This window comes from Thunnus maccoyii, chromosome 16 (assembly GCF_910596095.1).
Source record: "Thunnus maccoyii chromosome 16, fThuMac1.1, whole genome shotgun sequence".
In the NCBI taxonomy this organism is placed as follows: domain Eukaryota; kingdom Metazoa; phylum Chordata; class Actinopteri; order Scombriformes; family Scombridae; genus Thunnus; species Thunnus maccoyii.
Window position 1 is genome coordinate 19,366,427 of NC_056548.1, and position 16,776 is coordinate 19,383,202.

A 16,776-nucleotide genomic window follows, 5' to 3' on the forward strand; every position below is an offset into this window, starting at 1 on the left:
GTCTGGGAATGATACTCTGCAAATTCCAGCAGTGACATTCTGACTGATAAAAGGTTAATTTATGACTAATGTATGTCAGGCGCCTGGCTTTGAAAAGTACACATCTGTCTGAACATCTTCCATATGATACATCCAAAATAGGCTTCTCTTACTTCTCATCCCTGCCCGCCTTGATGACAGGAAGCAATTTGGAAAAGTCATGTTTGTAATCCTCGCAGTACATGACATAGGTTTCTGTGGTTTAGTTTCATATTCTTGTCTGGGGCAGAAGAGTATTCCTATAACTCTGTTGCTAAAAGATGGTTTGTTATGTTGCTCGCGTATTGCTTGTGATAAAGTTTCTCTGCATTGTTTTTCACGCATGACTGTGAAGCATCATAGCAGCCAAAAGCTTTTCATGAACTTTTCTTGACAGCGAATCATAATTCTCTCAAGAGCCGGTTCCTACTTTTAGCCTCTGATTTGAAGATAAGTATCTAATAAAGCATGCAGCTGGAAGACACTCAGTGTAAGCCACAGATCTCCTCGAGCAAGGCTTGGAAATCTGCCTCAAAGTAGAGGACTTTAGCAAGGTGAAGGGCGGAGGAAGGAGGGAAAGGGAAGGCGATGAGCTCATTGCACTTAGAATGAAAAAAACAAAGGAAGACAATTAAACATAACAAGGAACATGAAACAGAAACTGATGTGAATGGACACTATTCGTTAAAAGAGCCTCAAAGCACATTGACGACTATTTATTTTTCCGTTCTTTAGCTCTTCCTAGTGTGTGCTGTTTTTCCTGTGTGTAAAAGTGCATGAGACTACGGGTGTGGCTTTGTGAATTATGACTCCATGTTGTGGAATGAAGGGAGCGGTGCCAGGTCTTTCTTTGCAGAACTGTGAAGTTTGGTTTAGAGGCAGGAGGGGGTCTGTGTAGGCTGAGCGTGTAGGCTGAATGAGCAGTGCCCACGGAGACGCACAAACACAAATAGACACACATACCAAGTGGAGTGGTCTGTAGAATAAGCAACACTATGGATACGTGCACCGCTGTATTTATTAGTACAACTAGATTTGTCAGTGTTTATTTAAAGGCCAAGCATTTGCTGTAACATACTTTAAACTGGTTTTAAACCTTTAAAACTAATTTCTTTTAAGATGAACGTCACCTGGCCAAATTTGGCAGCTTCTTGAGTTTAAAAGGTTCCTTTGCAGCAACCAAATCTCCAATATTGGATGTTGTGATTCCTTTAACATAACAGCAAGCTTGGTTTTCATACCAGGCCCTGCTTGCAGCTGCACACATGACACATGACAGGATAACTTTTAATGACAAATAATACAATCAAAGTGAACATTTCAGCTGCTTGTTTTGACTTTTCACTTTGATGGACTACCTAAAGCTAGTCTTAAGTTTCTGCAAGTTGATTTTAATACTGCACTGGCATTAATTGAAACCAGTGGATGACAGTAATGATAGAAATCAATCAAATGGATCTGTTATGATCCTTTAGCAGACGGCAATTATTACCTTTCTTCGAGTGCCAGCACATGTGGTACTTGGATGATGATGACTAAAATTGTATTTCTTCTTCTCTCTCTCTCTTTTCTTCAGGTTTTAACTCCAGGGTGAGGTGGTATGTCAAACCGTGACTCGCTGGGGTTTGGGGACCTGATTCCCCAGGATGTGGTTGAGATTTTTGCCCAAGAGAAGCATAGCAAAAGGGGGCGGAAGAAGCGCAGTCACTCCCTGGGCAGGGCTTTGGGCTGGCTGAAGGGCAAGAAGAGGAAGGATCTTAGGGCTAACGGGCAGAGCCTGGGCCTAGGTCCTGCACTTGACTTGGCCTTGGATGGGCACCCTGCTGGGCATCAGGGTGGACACAAAGGAGGACATAAGTCAGGAAAGCAGGGCCATCCACAGGGAAACAGTCATGGTAAGAACCCACAGGATGCTCGATGGCCATTTTATCCCCTCTAATATTTTTTAAGGGTGTTTACATCTTCTCAGTTGTAGTGTTGTTATCCATTGTTAAAGAATGACTTAGACAGTAGACTATTTTTAAAAAATGAAATGAAATGATGCCTCCACAGCAGTTAGAACAGCAGTTAACTATTAACTTGCCTATATCCTGCATATTACAAAATAATAATTTCCCAAAGCAAACCATGGAGTACCTAGATTTATTTCCCGCCTTCCAAAACGTCTTTATTTTTAATTTCAATGCAGAGTTAAAATCCGCTTGCAGTCTTGAAACTTGTTTGAGATAGTTAATCCACTACAGTTAATGAAAAATTTGATTTTTTTTTTTTTTTGGTCAGTTATGTTTAAGCTGTTGAAAGCAGGGTTTTGAAAACACTCTCTGATGGTGCATTTAAAACTGGGTTGACCAAATTTATATTAACCTCTTAATGAATTCTGTGTCTGCACCCATAACATAACTCAGTGAGGCAGTTTCATCAGTTTTTGGATGTTAAAGCACCCTTTAATGCATCACCACAGGGAGTTTAGAATATGGTCACTGTTGGAAAATATAATCAACTGCACAAACTTGCCAAGTGAAGCAATTTGTTGTAACAGTCTAAAACCCACCAGTGTAGCAGTGAGCTCTTTGTAGGTACATTAAAATGAATTTCCATAGAGAGCAGTTTTGTTTAGTAACCTGACATCTAAGAGAAGGAACAAGTTGCTGGGAACCAGTTGAATATCCTGCTCCTTGGCTCCCAGGCATGTGTGTTTGTTCACTCGAGGGATGTTTGAACAGACTAACTTCCTACTCACCCTCTGACCCTCAGCTGGCTTTGTTTGCTGTGAAAAAAATCTCTGTCCGTCCTGTTCTGTGACACCATCACTTACTTACCTGGTCTTCAGGTTACATGGAGGGTAAGGGGCTGCACTGTGGCTGCCATCCACATGGGACATACAAGAAGGGGATTTTATTTTACTTATTGTACATTCACACACATTATATACACTTGAACAAAAACCCCACTCACACACATCGTGAACACATAAAAACTTATTCATAGTGTCCCAAGAAAATTGCAGCAACACTCTGACTTTTCCCAGAGTTGTGCTCAGCAGATCTTGTCAGAGCTTGCACATGTGCACTCATATGTCAGCGCAGTGCACAATTCCAATCCGGTTTTGTCTTTGCTCTGTGCAACAAGTTGAGTGAACACAATGTTTTTTTCTGTTCAGTTTTCAACTGTGAGTACAAACTTTAGTTTTATACCCTCATTAATCATACCTTTTTCTCATTGATGCAGTCAGACCTCAAACATAAAAACATCTGACAAACAAATGAAACCTTGTCCTATAGAGTCGGCTTATGCAAAAGCACAAAAGTAGCAATGGCGTTTGGTTAAGGCTGTTTTATGTGTGTTTGTCTGGCAGTGCTTGTGCAGTCTTCGCTAATTGCTTCACAGACAGAGGAGGCTCCGCCTGTTTCTCTTGCTGCTGATTCTCCAAGTGGAAGCCCAGAGCTTGTAGTTCAGCGGGAAGGGTGTCTTGGGGATTTCCACAAGATCCAAACACATTCAGTCTCACATAGACAAACTCTACCCACAACAGAAGATGAATATGTTGAAATTCTCAGTCATATCTCTGGCTTTGGTAGATGATGAATGCATAGACAGTGTGTCAGCATCAGCTAGCGCATACGTATGTAGACTGCATTACACAATCTTTTCCCTATATTGAGCTACCCATGGTTATTTACAACAGCAGTGAAGCTGAGAGTTTTGTAAGAAAAAGTAAACTGTGAAGAGAGATAAGGTATTTCTCCCCTGCCAAGGTTAACTTAGAGGTTGCCTCCCACATCGGGCAGAGGCCATGAATTCTTCTCCTTCACTTTTTCACACGTCCACTCAACTAGAATTACTGCAAGGTGTAAATTTCTGGATTTTTCAAAAGGTTGTAACCAACATTTCAACATCGTTGTGGTGGCAGCCGCATTGAATATTCTTGTAAATGGAACATGAATTGCCTTAACAGGCCTTAAGGTTACAGAAATATATCAGTATAAAGCAGGAAGTGTTGGCTATTAAATGTGATTTATGTGCCAGGTATTAACGTGCTGCTATTGAGCTCTGAACGCAGTGAACGTGTTGTGTATGACATGCAGATTGTTGGTGCTGGCAACAAGCACAGCAAACTCTTCGCCAGACGCTTCCTCTGATTAGGAAGAAGCTCAGCAATTCCCAAAATGCAATCAGAGGAGGTTTATTACAGGAACGGAACATGGTGCAGTGTAACACACTTGCCCAGAAAATTGAATACCTCCAGCTGAGCCCCTGATGATGATCTGTATTGATGCCAGAGGGGCCTCCTGCCTGCTAAATGCCTGGTATGGCAGGCACAGTGCCAGTTAATTAAAAGCCATGCCAGGACCGTTACAGTGCAGGAGGAACAAGGGGTTCTGTTTTTCCTGACCCCTCCGCTCACACTGTTCCTGCTGTTCCTCCTCCTCCATTTATGTGACTAGTATGTAGGCCTTGGTATCGAACCTCAATAATGAAATGTAATAAGTTCTGACTTCGAGAAACACACACACACAGCGAGGTGCAGGCTAGTGAGAACATCAATGAAAGTCCATCAAAATTAAAACACATCACACAACTCTTCTCCAAATGTTTTCAGCTGACGTGCCTTCGTCAGGGTGGTGTCAGTGGTTGTTTACAGTTTCCTGATATATAATCTATAGTTTATCAGTCATGTGACTTAAAATCAGCATAGATACTAAGTAGGGCTGCACCTAATGATTATTTCCATTATTGCTTAATCTGCCAATTACTGTCTTAATTAATTGATTTGTTGTTTTGGGGACATGGGGGGAAGAGAAAGAGGACGAGTTGCTAATAGAGACGCTGAAAGATCTGTTGGACCAATATGAAGAGAACCAGTTTAAGGCAGAACCAGAGACTCCCGTCCATTGGTTTAACCTGTGAACGAGAATCGAATGATCTACTGTGTCAAAGGCTGCAGTTAGGTGTAGGAGCACGAGGACGGAGCAGTTATCTGAGTCAGCAGCTAGAAGGAGGTCATTAGTTGTTTTTAGTAATGCAGATTCAGTTCTGTGAAGTGTTCTGAAACCGGATTGGTATTTTTCAAAAATGCAGTTTTGAGCCAGGTGGGACAACAGTTAAAAACTACTTGTTCAAGGATTTTAGAAAGAAAGGGGAGTTTGGAGATTGGTTTGTAGTCATTGAGTTGATTAATACTACCTTCAAATTTTTAAAATATTTTTTATAAAATACTAAAATACTAAAATTTACATGAGAAATTTATATTGCATATTTATCAATATGCCATTTTACAACCATCTTTTCAAAATACTCTTCATCTCAACAGATCTTCATCTCCCAATGGGCTCTTTTACAGAATACAAAATTTCATCTTAATGTATCAATAAGTAAAAAGGTTCAATCTCAATTTAACATCCCTCCTTCAACAAAAGTACATACTGTTTTCAAATATTCCCTACTTTTTAGAACAAATGCATGTTCTCAGAAAACAAATGCAATGACTATAATGTGTCTATAGCACTTTATTTAAAACTGTCAAGTGCCAAAAGCTGGTACTGAATGTCTGGTCAGATTCCAAATCTTGATTACTTCTATCTTCAATCAGATTGTTCCTGATTTTAGACTGAATTTTAGACTATTTTCATTTAGGCCAAGTTCTTGCTGATTTTTAAAACTTTGGCCTCTTTTGTAGAAAACCCATTTTCATAATTATCAAAGTAAGGTACTCAAACAAATATTGTTTTGGTATCAGTAGTAGTACTGAAATTGATCAAAGAATACCAAGCCAAACAAGTATGCGATCAGACTGATGTGATAGGTCTTCAATCATATAATAAACCAAACAAAGTAACCTGCTAATAACACATCAGATAATTGAATCTCTTCATATGGTGTCTTTTCATTTTCATTTAGGGATGACATCTGGATTATGTTTCAGATTGAACATCCAAACTCTGTGTAGGTTTACCTTAACCTTCGCTCTTTGCTTGTTTTGTAGTAATTTTGTAAACAAGGCTTATGGAGTTTGACCAGAGGGAGAACTGCACAGTAGCAGGTTTGTAGCGATAAACTTTGGCCTTCTGGACCTTTCAGTGTGGTAAACCCACTGTCCTACTAATTCTGCATTGTTGTCTTCTGATAATTGCGATAGTATGAGCGAAAAAGACACAAGTCATTTGTCTTTACATGTTAATTTAGTTTCATGTGTCTCATACCTTTAGCAGTTAATGTGAGCCTTTCTGTACCTGTCTGACAGTGATTTATATCCTCGCCGTGCTGTCAGTTTACTCGATCCTGTGTAAAACTAGATGACAGGTCTTTCTTATGCAACCTTCAGATCCTCTTACCTTCATAATGGGCTTTAAGAGGAATTCCCTTAGTTTGGTTAAATGGAAATAAGGTGAAGAGAAGACGGATTAGGTCATGCAGTTCTACCAAGGTACCCTTTTAGAAAGGTCACCTGTTTGCTTGAAAAACACTCCCTTTGAGATTCCTCACATTCCTGAGCTTTATAAAGATATTTCTTTGAGGAAGCTAGATATAGGGAGCCCTTTGTATGCGTGAGTGTGTGTTTGGCATGCATGCCAGGTTCAGATCATACGAGCCATTTCATTTGACTTCCTTTGTCATAGACACGCAGGATTGTTAATCCTAAGTGTATTTATCTGTTTTATCTGATTTACTGTATTTTCTGTCTGTATATCATGTGGTGTAAATCTGTGTCAGTTAAAGAGGCTTTGTGTTGCATGTGGACACTGATAAACCATTGTCACATACGTTTTGATACAGTTGCAGATTAGATACTAATGCAGGTATCATCTGGTTCATCACCAGGTTTGTTTTGTATCAAATCTGCTAGATTAAGGCCCAAAGGCAGAATGCATTATAGCATAAAAAGGAAGGAGGTGTGTTTTTTTATGGCAAGTAAAGCTTAAGTTTTTCACTTTGGGACGGCAGATAAAAAATAACTTACAACACATTTGCCATCTTTAGGAAAGTGAGAGGAAAACAATCACACCAGTATGGAAGGGGATGAGGCACAAGTTACAGCATCCTTTACAAAGGAGCTTTGGGGCTCATGGGAAATGTAGTTTGTTTTTTTTAACTAGCCATAACAAATTTCTGAAATAGAGCCCAAAAGTATTCTTTACCTTAGTTTTGTTTCTTTAACAAGTGAATCCAATGAATTGGAATTATATTGCAGCAAAAAATGTTTAAAATTTACCTTGAATAATGTTTGTAACACTGTAGTTTATTGCTTTTGCGGGACACAAGATGTCTTATTGTCATTGTGTTGAGATGATGACACAATAAGAATGAAGGGCAGGAGAACAGGTTTGAGAAGCCCAACGATAAAAACAGAGTTTCACTTTCTTCTTTTCATGGCGGGAAGTAATCAACTGCCTTTCATACACTGTCACCATGGGGAGGATTATTCCTCTGAGAGATGTTCTCATTATTTTGCCTTTACATGAAAAGCACAATGTTGATTCTATCTTGTGCTTTTTTGGCAAATTAGAGGGCCTTTGTGTAGAAAGGATGAGTTACAGTTTTGTGGTACTGGGGAAATGATTGCGAGCTTTGTCACTTTAAATGTGAAATATCTAAAAGGTAAATTCAGGCTGAAAACTCTCACAAGCATGTACATAACAAAACTGCAGGTACATGTGTGTTTTGTGAGGGTAAGAATCGAAATTGTGGGAATTTTTATAGTTTAAAACTTGACTGTATAGTAAACAGTTGCACAAATACTTGTTTATAATAACAGGGTTTTATGGGCATTTAGGAGGATTTTGTTTCAATAGGTGAAGAGTCACCACACCCAAATGACAGAGGAGATCATATTCAGGTCACTCATATGGTAAGAGAGGTTTACTAAGTGCCAGTGTGCCCTCTGGTCCCATTTGAATAATGTGTTCGAGTTTCATATCATCAAGTTCCTTTTTATTCTTTGCAATCTTCTAATGTTTGGTGTCAGTGTTACCAAACCTATCAGGACAGCCAGCAGCAACAGTCACTACTTATGAACTCATACATTGTTTCACTGTCAAGATATGCAGATATGTTACAGTGGCTTCGCACCAACTGCACAGACGATTGTCACGAAAGGAAAATGTTTGCCAACACATTGTAGCAAGTCTACAGAGAGACTGATAAATATGTGCTTGGAAAGTTTTGTGAGTCACCAGTCAGTACTCTCAAACAAGGCTGGTTTTGGGGAAATAAGACTCACAGTAGAAATTCATGGTACTATTACAAAAGATAAGTTTGTACTCTACTAGTGCAGAAAGATTCAGTAACAAAGGTGGTCACAGTGCTGGTCGTTAATGTAGTTTTCCTCTCCCAGAACACACTGTTCTTTCTGTATTCAAGGACTGAAGCATGCAGTGATAAGCTGCATTCCCTTTGTATATAATAGAGCAACTTTACATTGCACAACCTGCTGTTCTAATGCCCAAAAGTGTGGTGATCTACCATTTAATTTATTCAGAAGATGTAGAATTAATGCTAAACAAGAGTTTACAGCCACACTAACATATCTGTGAGACATGCTATGGCACAGAGGTGCTTTGAGCTAAATGCTACTGTAATGCTAAAAAGCTGACAATGACAATGCTAACATGCTGGTGGTTAGCAAGTATGTTTTCTATGTTCACCATTTTAGTTTTACATGTTAGCATACTAACATTTGCTAATTAGCACTTAACATAGCTGAGGTTGATGGAAATGTCTTTGGTTTATGTCCAAATACCTGCAAAACTAAAACACTGGGCAAATTAAAGGTTTCATCAAGTGTTAGATGCACAGTTAAGGGATCACACATAACACAGTTTTGTTGTCTGTAATAACATACAGTAGAAGCCTGTAGCAAAGTTGTGCTTACATTAAACAGGCACTAGCAGGCCTGAATATTTTACCTTCTCCTGCACAGTTTTTTGATGGGATTTGATTTGTTGCTTATGGCTAAGCCTATCCAGAAAGGCCATATTGCTATGAAGCTGGCAATATGGCCAGTTTCCTCACTCCTGACCTTTAAACTGTGAAGTGACAGATGAAGGCTGTTGATGTATATATGATATATATATATAATAACCATAAATATGCATTTATATGTGTGTGTCCTGGGGATATTTCTGGAGGTATATGATATATGCTGGTTTGCTGGCATACAGATTGTGTTGTCTGACTGAATTGGAGTGTAGCTGGGGGTGCCAGGTGATGCAGGTATATGTGTTGCCTGGATTGTTGTCCTTGTCACAACACACCTCTTCCTTCCTTTTGTCCAGCTGTGACGTTTATGTTTAATATATTGAAATCCAAGGGTGTGAAAATAGTCAATGGAGCACACCATTAACCAGGATACACTGTGTTGACTGTACATGTACATGTACTTTAACTCACAGAGTCACAGTGAGCCTGCAGCTCTTTCCCACTGTCATTGCACTGTGTTCAGTTGGTTTTGTGCTGATTAGAGAGGCTTAAGCACCTGGCAGACAGCACCCTCAGAGCTGGAGAGAATGTTTCTGCATGGCTGTCTGCCTGGTGGTGCAAAACAAGAGAGAGGGGCAAGTTAGGGCAGGGACATGAGGTGTGTGTGGGGTATTGCACCTGATTTGACTGTTATCCACCTATTGAATAGACATTATCATCACACATCTGTCCCAAACATATGGGCTAGTAGGAGCCTACTAAATCTACTAGTAGGTTCAGGAGGCTGTTATCACCCATTTATTTCAGTGAGCCAACGTTGGTGGAGCCCAGTAGGTGCAGAGGGCCTGTTATCAGGCATGTGCTGTCACATGACTGTCAAGTTTCTCGGCAAAAACAAACAAAATGGCTGACGTTCCTTTTATTCTCAGTGGAAAATGCAATATTTTAAGATAGTTTCAGCATTAAATTGCATTTTGATAGCATTTCTAGCGTGAAATGTGTGTTTTATTTTCATAATCTTCGTTCAATGAATGTATATGATGTTTAGTTTGTCAGTTAGTTGCTATGTTTACATTGTCAGAAAGGTGATAATTCTACTTTATGTTTATTATTGAGGTCATACTGGGTGGTGGTGGTGTGCCTGGGTGCATTATAATGAATGGTGTTCCTAATATTTTGTCCACTCCATTAACATACATGAGGGGGGCAAAATAATAGGAGCACTTTTCAATATAACGCACTACGTTGTTGTATTTTTATTGCATGAGATTGCATAGGTGTTCCTAATAAAGTGGCCGGTGAGTGTATCTTTTTACGACTCTTTATTTACAGCCCTACTTTGCAAACCGGAAGAACTACAACTGTGGTGCTGATTTGTATCAAGCAGCTCTAGGGAATTGTAGTTTTAAAAAAATATTAGTGTTTTTCTTAGAATTGGAATTTTTAAATACTGAGTTGAGAGTACACTGGGGAGTATAAGGGGATGGTAAACACATTTGTTTAATCAGATTAAAAATACTTAATTGTTAATTGTGACGAAAATACTTCCGGGCAGGTCCTCTGGTCAGCAAATCACATAGCTTCATATATATTTGGGACAGGTGTGTGATGATAATGCCTATTCAACAGGCAAATAGTCAAATCGGGTGGGTATTTGCATCTGTTTGATTCCCATGAAGTGGTTCTAGGAAGAGTTGCACATCCTTGTTGTCTGTTTTGATGTGTATGTGTATGGTGCTCTATCTTAAGCAAGGGTCTCCCTTGTTACCAGCATGCTGCCCTTTGTGTTTAGTAGAGTAATGCCACTTGAGATTGTGTTGCTGGAGAACAGTAACTTCAGGAAAAAAAAAACTGTTTGAAACTGTGTGTGCTCGTCACCTAACTTTTGGGTTTAGAAAGAGGCATTTTGGTCTCAGGCAGGGCTGTAGCTACAACTGAGGACAATGATATGTCATTTGTCATTTTGTTATTTTTTCTGGGAATCTGGGGCTTTTAGGGGAGTTAATTTACTACGATTAAAATTGAGGTACATACATTGCTATTTTGTAGGCTCATGCCAGTGTTTCTATAGATGGAATAAAGTTTTTAAAAAATCTCTTTTAGGTCAACAAAAAAATAAATGAATGATGGCTTGAAAACTGCATTTAGACCCTCATGTAGATAACATTTTTATAGTAGATGTAATCTAGATGTAATAGTTCACTGAATGGAAAAAAAAAAGAAAAATCCAAACAATGAAAATATTTTTCAGTCCTGGCTTGGCTCTGGTGTAAGACATACTGTGGTAAAATCAGTGTTTATGTAGACTGGTTGCACAGTTAGTCACAGCTTGCTAAATGTCAAATATGAGATAAAAAGCCAAAATATGTACTCTGATGCTCTGATTTGCAGCCTTATTAGAAAATTAATTACTCTAAAGTAAAAATCTAAATGGGGGGAAAAACATAATTGGCTAGATCCAACAACAAATTCAAACATGTGATCTGGCTCCAAGGCAGATAGTTTGAGACCCCTGATCTCAATCTACTACTCCTGTACATGTAAATATATTTACACTGGTGACTGCCCTTCATCATGTGCCAGTTAAGCTTAAATTTCTGCTCTGATACCTCCTGAATAATTTCTGTGTCTTTTTTCAACATATTTTTTAAAAATCTTAATGAATCACGGAACAGTATCGCTCATCTGAAATGGGTAGACATAGCTTCAAGTTAATAAGTATTGCCATTGTTGCAAATTATAAACACTCCTCACAGCTGTCAGTTTGGCTGTTTACAGTAGTAACATATTTCCTTCTGTCTCTGTTTATTTCCAAGAATCCATATTTTATCAAAATGAAACTTGCCAACAGCTGTTTACTCATTTAAAATGTTCTCCTTTAAAGTCACTATTATTTACAGGACATCTGATAAAATTTAATCATAATTCCTTGAGCGGATTTTCTTTTACACTTTGTTTTTCTTCTCTGGAGGATGGAGTCGGCAACTTGAATAAACTGGTCACGCGGTATCACATCCATTAGATTTAGTGTGTTTATCCAAATCCGAGATGTAAACATTAGTTTGGGGTTCATACATAATCACTTCCAGCCCGTTAATGCCGCCAGCAGTCCACCAGTGACAGATGGCGTCTTTAATATGTCAGTGATTAATATGGACACAATTACAATGTGATCACAGAACCAGTGATAATTTGAGCCCCTCATTAACGTGCAGTCATGTCCCACCCACCACTCCATGCCTCTCCAGTAAAGTGTGTTCAGTCATGGTAACTAGATACTGTAAGTGTTGTCCCAGACTGATTTTACCCTACACACACATATCAACTTTCTGTCGATATCTTTAGGCTAAAGTATCCACTTTAGTAGTGAATTCTGTTCTACAGTATTTCTGTGTGTTACTAGGTACTGGTAACACATGAGATTAATTTCTCCTCCTCTCTTTGTAAACTGCTTTTGTTTGAGTCACTCAGTTTGATCACCATGGGAATGTTTTCCATTTGTTCAGATGTCATACATTCCATGTCATGTCTGCTCAGCACACCAGGAAGTGAACAAAGCCCTTTCACTGCAGATGAGTTTGAGGTGTCCTAAATAGAAAGTGAAAAAAAGACGAAGTAATTACCACAAAGAATCTGTCCCAACATCACAAATTTGACTCAAGAACAAGTTTAATAAATGTTTGATGCTTTTACAGTTTAGAAAATACATTTCTAGATGTCAGTTCTTGATGAACTGAGAAATTAATCTCCTGTTGTCATCTGTATTCTTACTGCATAATAGCTGTTCTAACGTACTGCTGCTGGAAACAATAGGGAACATATTTCACATGTGTGACCATGTGCTGTGGAGCTGCAGGCCTCCTTTTAAACATGTTTTTAATCTTGTTTTAGGAATGAATTAGTTCAATTCACTTACTCCCCCTTGTGGCTAAATGATAAAACTAGATGTCTCTTAATGAATGAATGTGGGGTAGTTAATACATTTGCTTTGTTAGATTTCTATGGTGACAAAGCAGTATAGTAGCTATGAACACAACTCAAGCTGTGGCTCAAGAAAGAGGGAGCCACCCGTGTCGCCCTGAAATCCTTGACTACAGCTTTCTCTTCTCAGTGTTTACATGTATGATCTCAGTTTGATCTGTGTGCTGACTGACCAATCCCGGGGCGAGCATGTTTGCAGATGGGGAGCAAGAGGGATGGCAGGAATTAGGCTTCTGAGGATTAGTGTCTGAGCTCTGATTGTGTATTGGCTGTTGAGAACCTCTCCTCTCCGCATGGACCTGAACAGGCAAAAACAACTTCATCAAAAAAACAAGCAAGATTATCATCTTGTCTTCAACTGTCCAGGATGTTGTTGTTTTTTTAACTGACGGACAACAAACTGTACCTGTAGATCTGACAAGACTTTCTTCAACTTCACTTAACACAACTTTAGCATAGTTTTGGTACACTTTTGGATTACTTGAAGAGATATAAGAGAAGTCATGGTGGTGCTTCTGACTAATGACCTCAGTACTAATTTCTACTGCTTTCCAGCAGTCTTCAAGAGGAAAGGTGAGTGAAAGCAGCAGTTTCTGATAATCAACAGATCTGATTGGTTTATGACTCAAACTAATTGCTCCTGTCCTGATTGTTGAAATTTCTTTGCTATTAAAGTGTGACCAGGTCAGGCTGGATCAACTGGCACTCCTAAGACGAGCAATAAAGTAATTTAAGTGTTGACCATAAAAACCACTTTCCACTTGTAGTGTTTACTCTGCTGATATATAGTGTGCTGTGATTCATATTATACCTGCTCTAAATAAATAAATGCAGGAAAATAAAATTTGAATTGCATATTTATAGATAATTGCTTATTGGGATTTTCTATACTAGAGCAGCTCTAATGCTGTTACAGAGGAGACAGTGGTAATAATTAGTAGCGATCACTGAGCACATGGCTGTCAAGACTAATTCCAGCATGGTCTTACAGCGACAGTGTGGACAGTAGAGAACAGTAGGTGGCTAAATGTAGAGCAGCTGTCACCATTACATAAAAGTGTCTTTGCAGGTTGTTAGCCCAATGATCCCAGACTGTGGCCTGGAAATGTGAGGGCACCACATGCATTACAGAGTTGCATCACATGCCAGGTGGTCAGTCAGCCACAAAAAATAAAGTTACTGTAATGTTATCTTTTATTGCATTTTGTTAGGTTTTATTGAATTTCTTATGTGATGTTATTAAGTATTTTCAAAATTTAGCCAATATGCAAAATTTACAATAATTCTTTCTGAGTTTTGCACGTTCTAACACTGCAATATTGAAACCAGTAACTTTACTTGATTATTTATGACAGTAAGGCATAACAAGAGGTTATTCAGGTTCTCGTCATGTTTCACATGTTTTCACACATGACTGAATGCAATTTGTATCTCAAAGCAATTTTTTTTTTTTTTGGCTGGTGCTCATGGTTATGACATGTTACTTCAGGTATTTTGAGTGCAAGTAGTTGTGACACCAATTTTAGTTTCTTTCTCACTGTCTAATTAAAGGGAACCTATTGTGCTCATTTCCAGCTCTGTATTTTTATTCTGGGACTCCACTAGAGTACCTTTGCAGTATTCACTGTTCAAAAAGCTCCTTATTTATATTATACTGGCCATTTATACAGCCCCTCAGTTCAGCCTCTGTCTCAAACAGGCAGTTTTAGTGCCTGTCTCTTTCAGGCCCCCCTCCTGATGAGCCCACTTTGTTCTGATTGGCAAGCTTTCAGGAAGCCTGCTGAGGGGCAGCTGTATCAGAGTCATGTTAAGTTACTGTTGATGAAAACCCAACATTTCTTGCTTTATTGCTTCATATGAAAAGCTTTTAAATAAACAGTGTGAGACTTTCATTGTGAAGAATTTACAGGAAATCAAACATGTTCCTCACTGAATTAGCAGAGCTTCATTAGCAACACTAAAAAAAGGTCGACACAAGATATGGAGATATTTCGAGCTATTTGTTCAGCGGATCAGTCAGAAATAATGCAGGGAGGAATAGTACAAGCAGAAACAGCCACAGTGATGATGATGTTTGATGAAGCACTGCAGGCAACTAGCACACCTCCAACAGGCCAACTACTTATTTTACTTTGCTGTGCTGTGTAATGGAAAAACATTCACAGTGTGCCAGCTCGACTCGAGTCATGGCTCAGCATGACTTCCCCCAAAACAATGGAAAAATGCCATAATGTTAGCGGAGTGGAGCACTGAACTCGTGCACTGTGCGTGGAGCAGATGACCATATAAAGAAAATTATGAGCTGACGTCGGCTCAAGCTGAAAGCAAAAAAACTATTGGAAACCGAGCATTCAGAGCTGTCTGAAGTGCTTTTTGCTCACTGGGATTACTTCTACATATGTTTACCTCATTATTTGACACTTTGGCCAGGTTTAATATGAATATCTGACATTGTAAAATTATATATACTGAAAATTATAAATACTGAAAATAAGGAACAACATAATAGGCCCCTGTAATACTGAGCAACCGTTGCTAGTTTTAGATTTTTGATATAACCCCTTCTTGGAAGTCATTGTCAAAGTCACTAGAGTTTAATCCTGCATGGGTGCAACTGGAATTCAGTCTTAAGGATATTCTGTTTATCTTCATGCACTCACACTTTCATGTATTAACTCTCCAACATTATTTATTGTTTCTGGGCTTAAATGTGTCCAGCAGACACCTGAATGCTCTTGATGTGTCCATATGGCCTCCTTATCTACTGTTACAGTAACCCAGAGCTTTGAGTTGATCCCTGCTGATCCCCTCTCCCCCCTCTCTCTACTTCAAGCCGTCCCAAAGAGAAATGATGATGACAAGACCCCGGCACCCCCATCGTTGCAGGAGAATGTGTTCATTGAGGCCAGCAGGCCAAAGTACCTGGAGGACCTTCACACAGAGGCCCTGGAAGGATTGAAAATGATGCAGCAAGAAGGTACAAAACACTAGTGACGCAATCTTGCAGTTCAGCACTAAATTAGAGGTGTCCCATGCCAACATGTTGATAACTGTCTGCTTATTTTTAAGAGGGTGTGTACCAGAGGGTATAAACACTACTAAGAATTTTAAATGGCATTGTAAATCTGCAGAGTTAAATGTTGCTCTCTTTGCAGAAACCAATAATGGAGTGGTGTACCAAGATAATGAAAGCACAATTGTAAGTGACACATCACACCCAGAATTGCTGTTTTTTGCACACACTGCAAATGCACAGTTGGAGTGTTTTTTTTTATCTCCAGAAAGATTAACAGGTAATTGTATTTCTGCTTCTGCCAGTCCACAATCACAGTCCAAACAGATGGCAATGGTGAAGGGTTTATGACAGACAGCACCATTCCTGACACATCTTCGGTTGTCTCGGTACAGTCATCTGTGTCCACAAGATCCTCCCGCTCTGGACTCACCAGGCAAGGTAACTTCATCACAAGCAAAATGCTGTTTATGTCCACTCTTGGTCATTATACAACAAATGGTGACGTACATACAAAAATGACTGATTTAAAGTGTGAGACGTACAGGTTGGATTTAGTTTAAATTTGGCGTTTTAAGGATTTACCAAAGGATTGTGTTTGTAGCTAATATCCTCTTTTCTCCCCTGCTTCTGTTTGCCCAGGATCAACATTCAGGCCTTTAAACTCTGGGAGAAAGTCAGAAAAGGCCAAGACAAGAAGACGACACAGGAAGACTGTTGGGGGTATCCCACACCATGTCCAGAGAGAGCTGGGTAAGTAGCTTATGTTTTGTGAGTGTATGACTTACAAAAGAAATCTGTGGATGAAATGATGTGAGTGGGGAACATTCTATATTCAGGAATATAAT

At 39.2% G+C, this 16,776-nt stretch overlaps 1 protein-coding gene across 1 annotated transcript in view; it reads left to right on the forward strand.

Moving 5' to 3' along the window:
* si:dkey-157l19.2 (uncharacterized protein KIAA1522 homolog) overlaps window positions 1-16,776 on the forward strand; it is a 29,085-nt gene that overhangs the window by 6,710 nt on the left and 5,599 nt on the right. Inside the window, exons 2-6 of the mRNA XM_042436930.1 lie at window positions 1,595-1,913; window positions 15,749-15,892; window positions 16,071-16,114; window positions 16,234-16,369; window positions 16,571-16,681. Of these exons, the coding sequence (XP_042292864.1) occupies window positions 1,619-1,913; window positions 15,749-15,892; window positions 16,071-16,114; window positions 16,234-16,369; window positions 16,571-16,681 (730 nt within the window). The 5' untranslated portion in view covers window positions 1,595-1,618. The remainder of the gene's footprint in view (window positions 1-1,594; window positions 1,914-15,748; window positions 15,893-16,070; window positions 16,115-16,233; window positions 16,370-16,570; window positions 16,682-16,776) is intronic.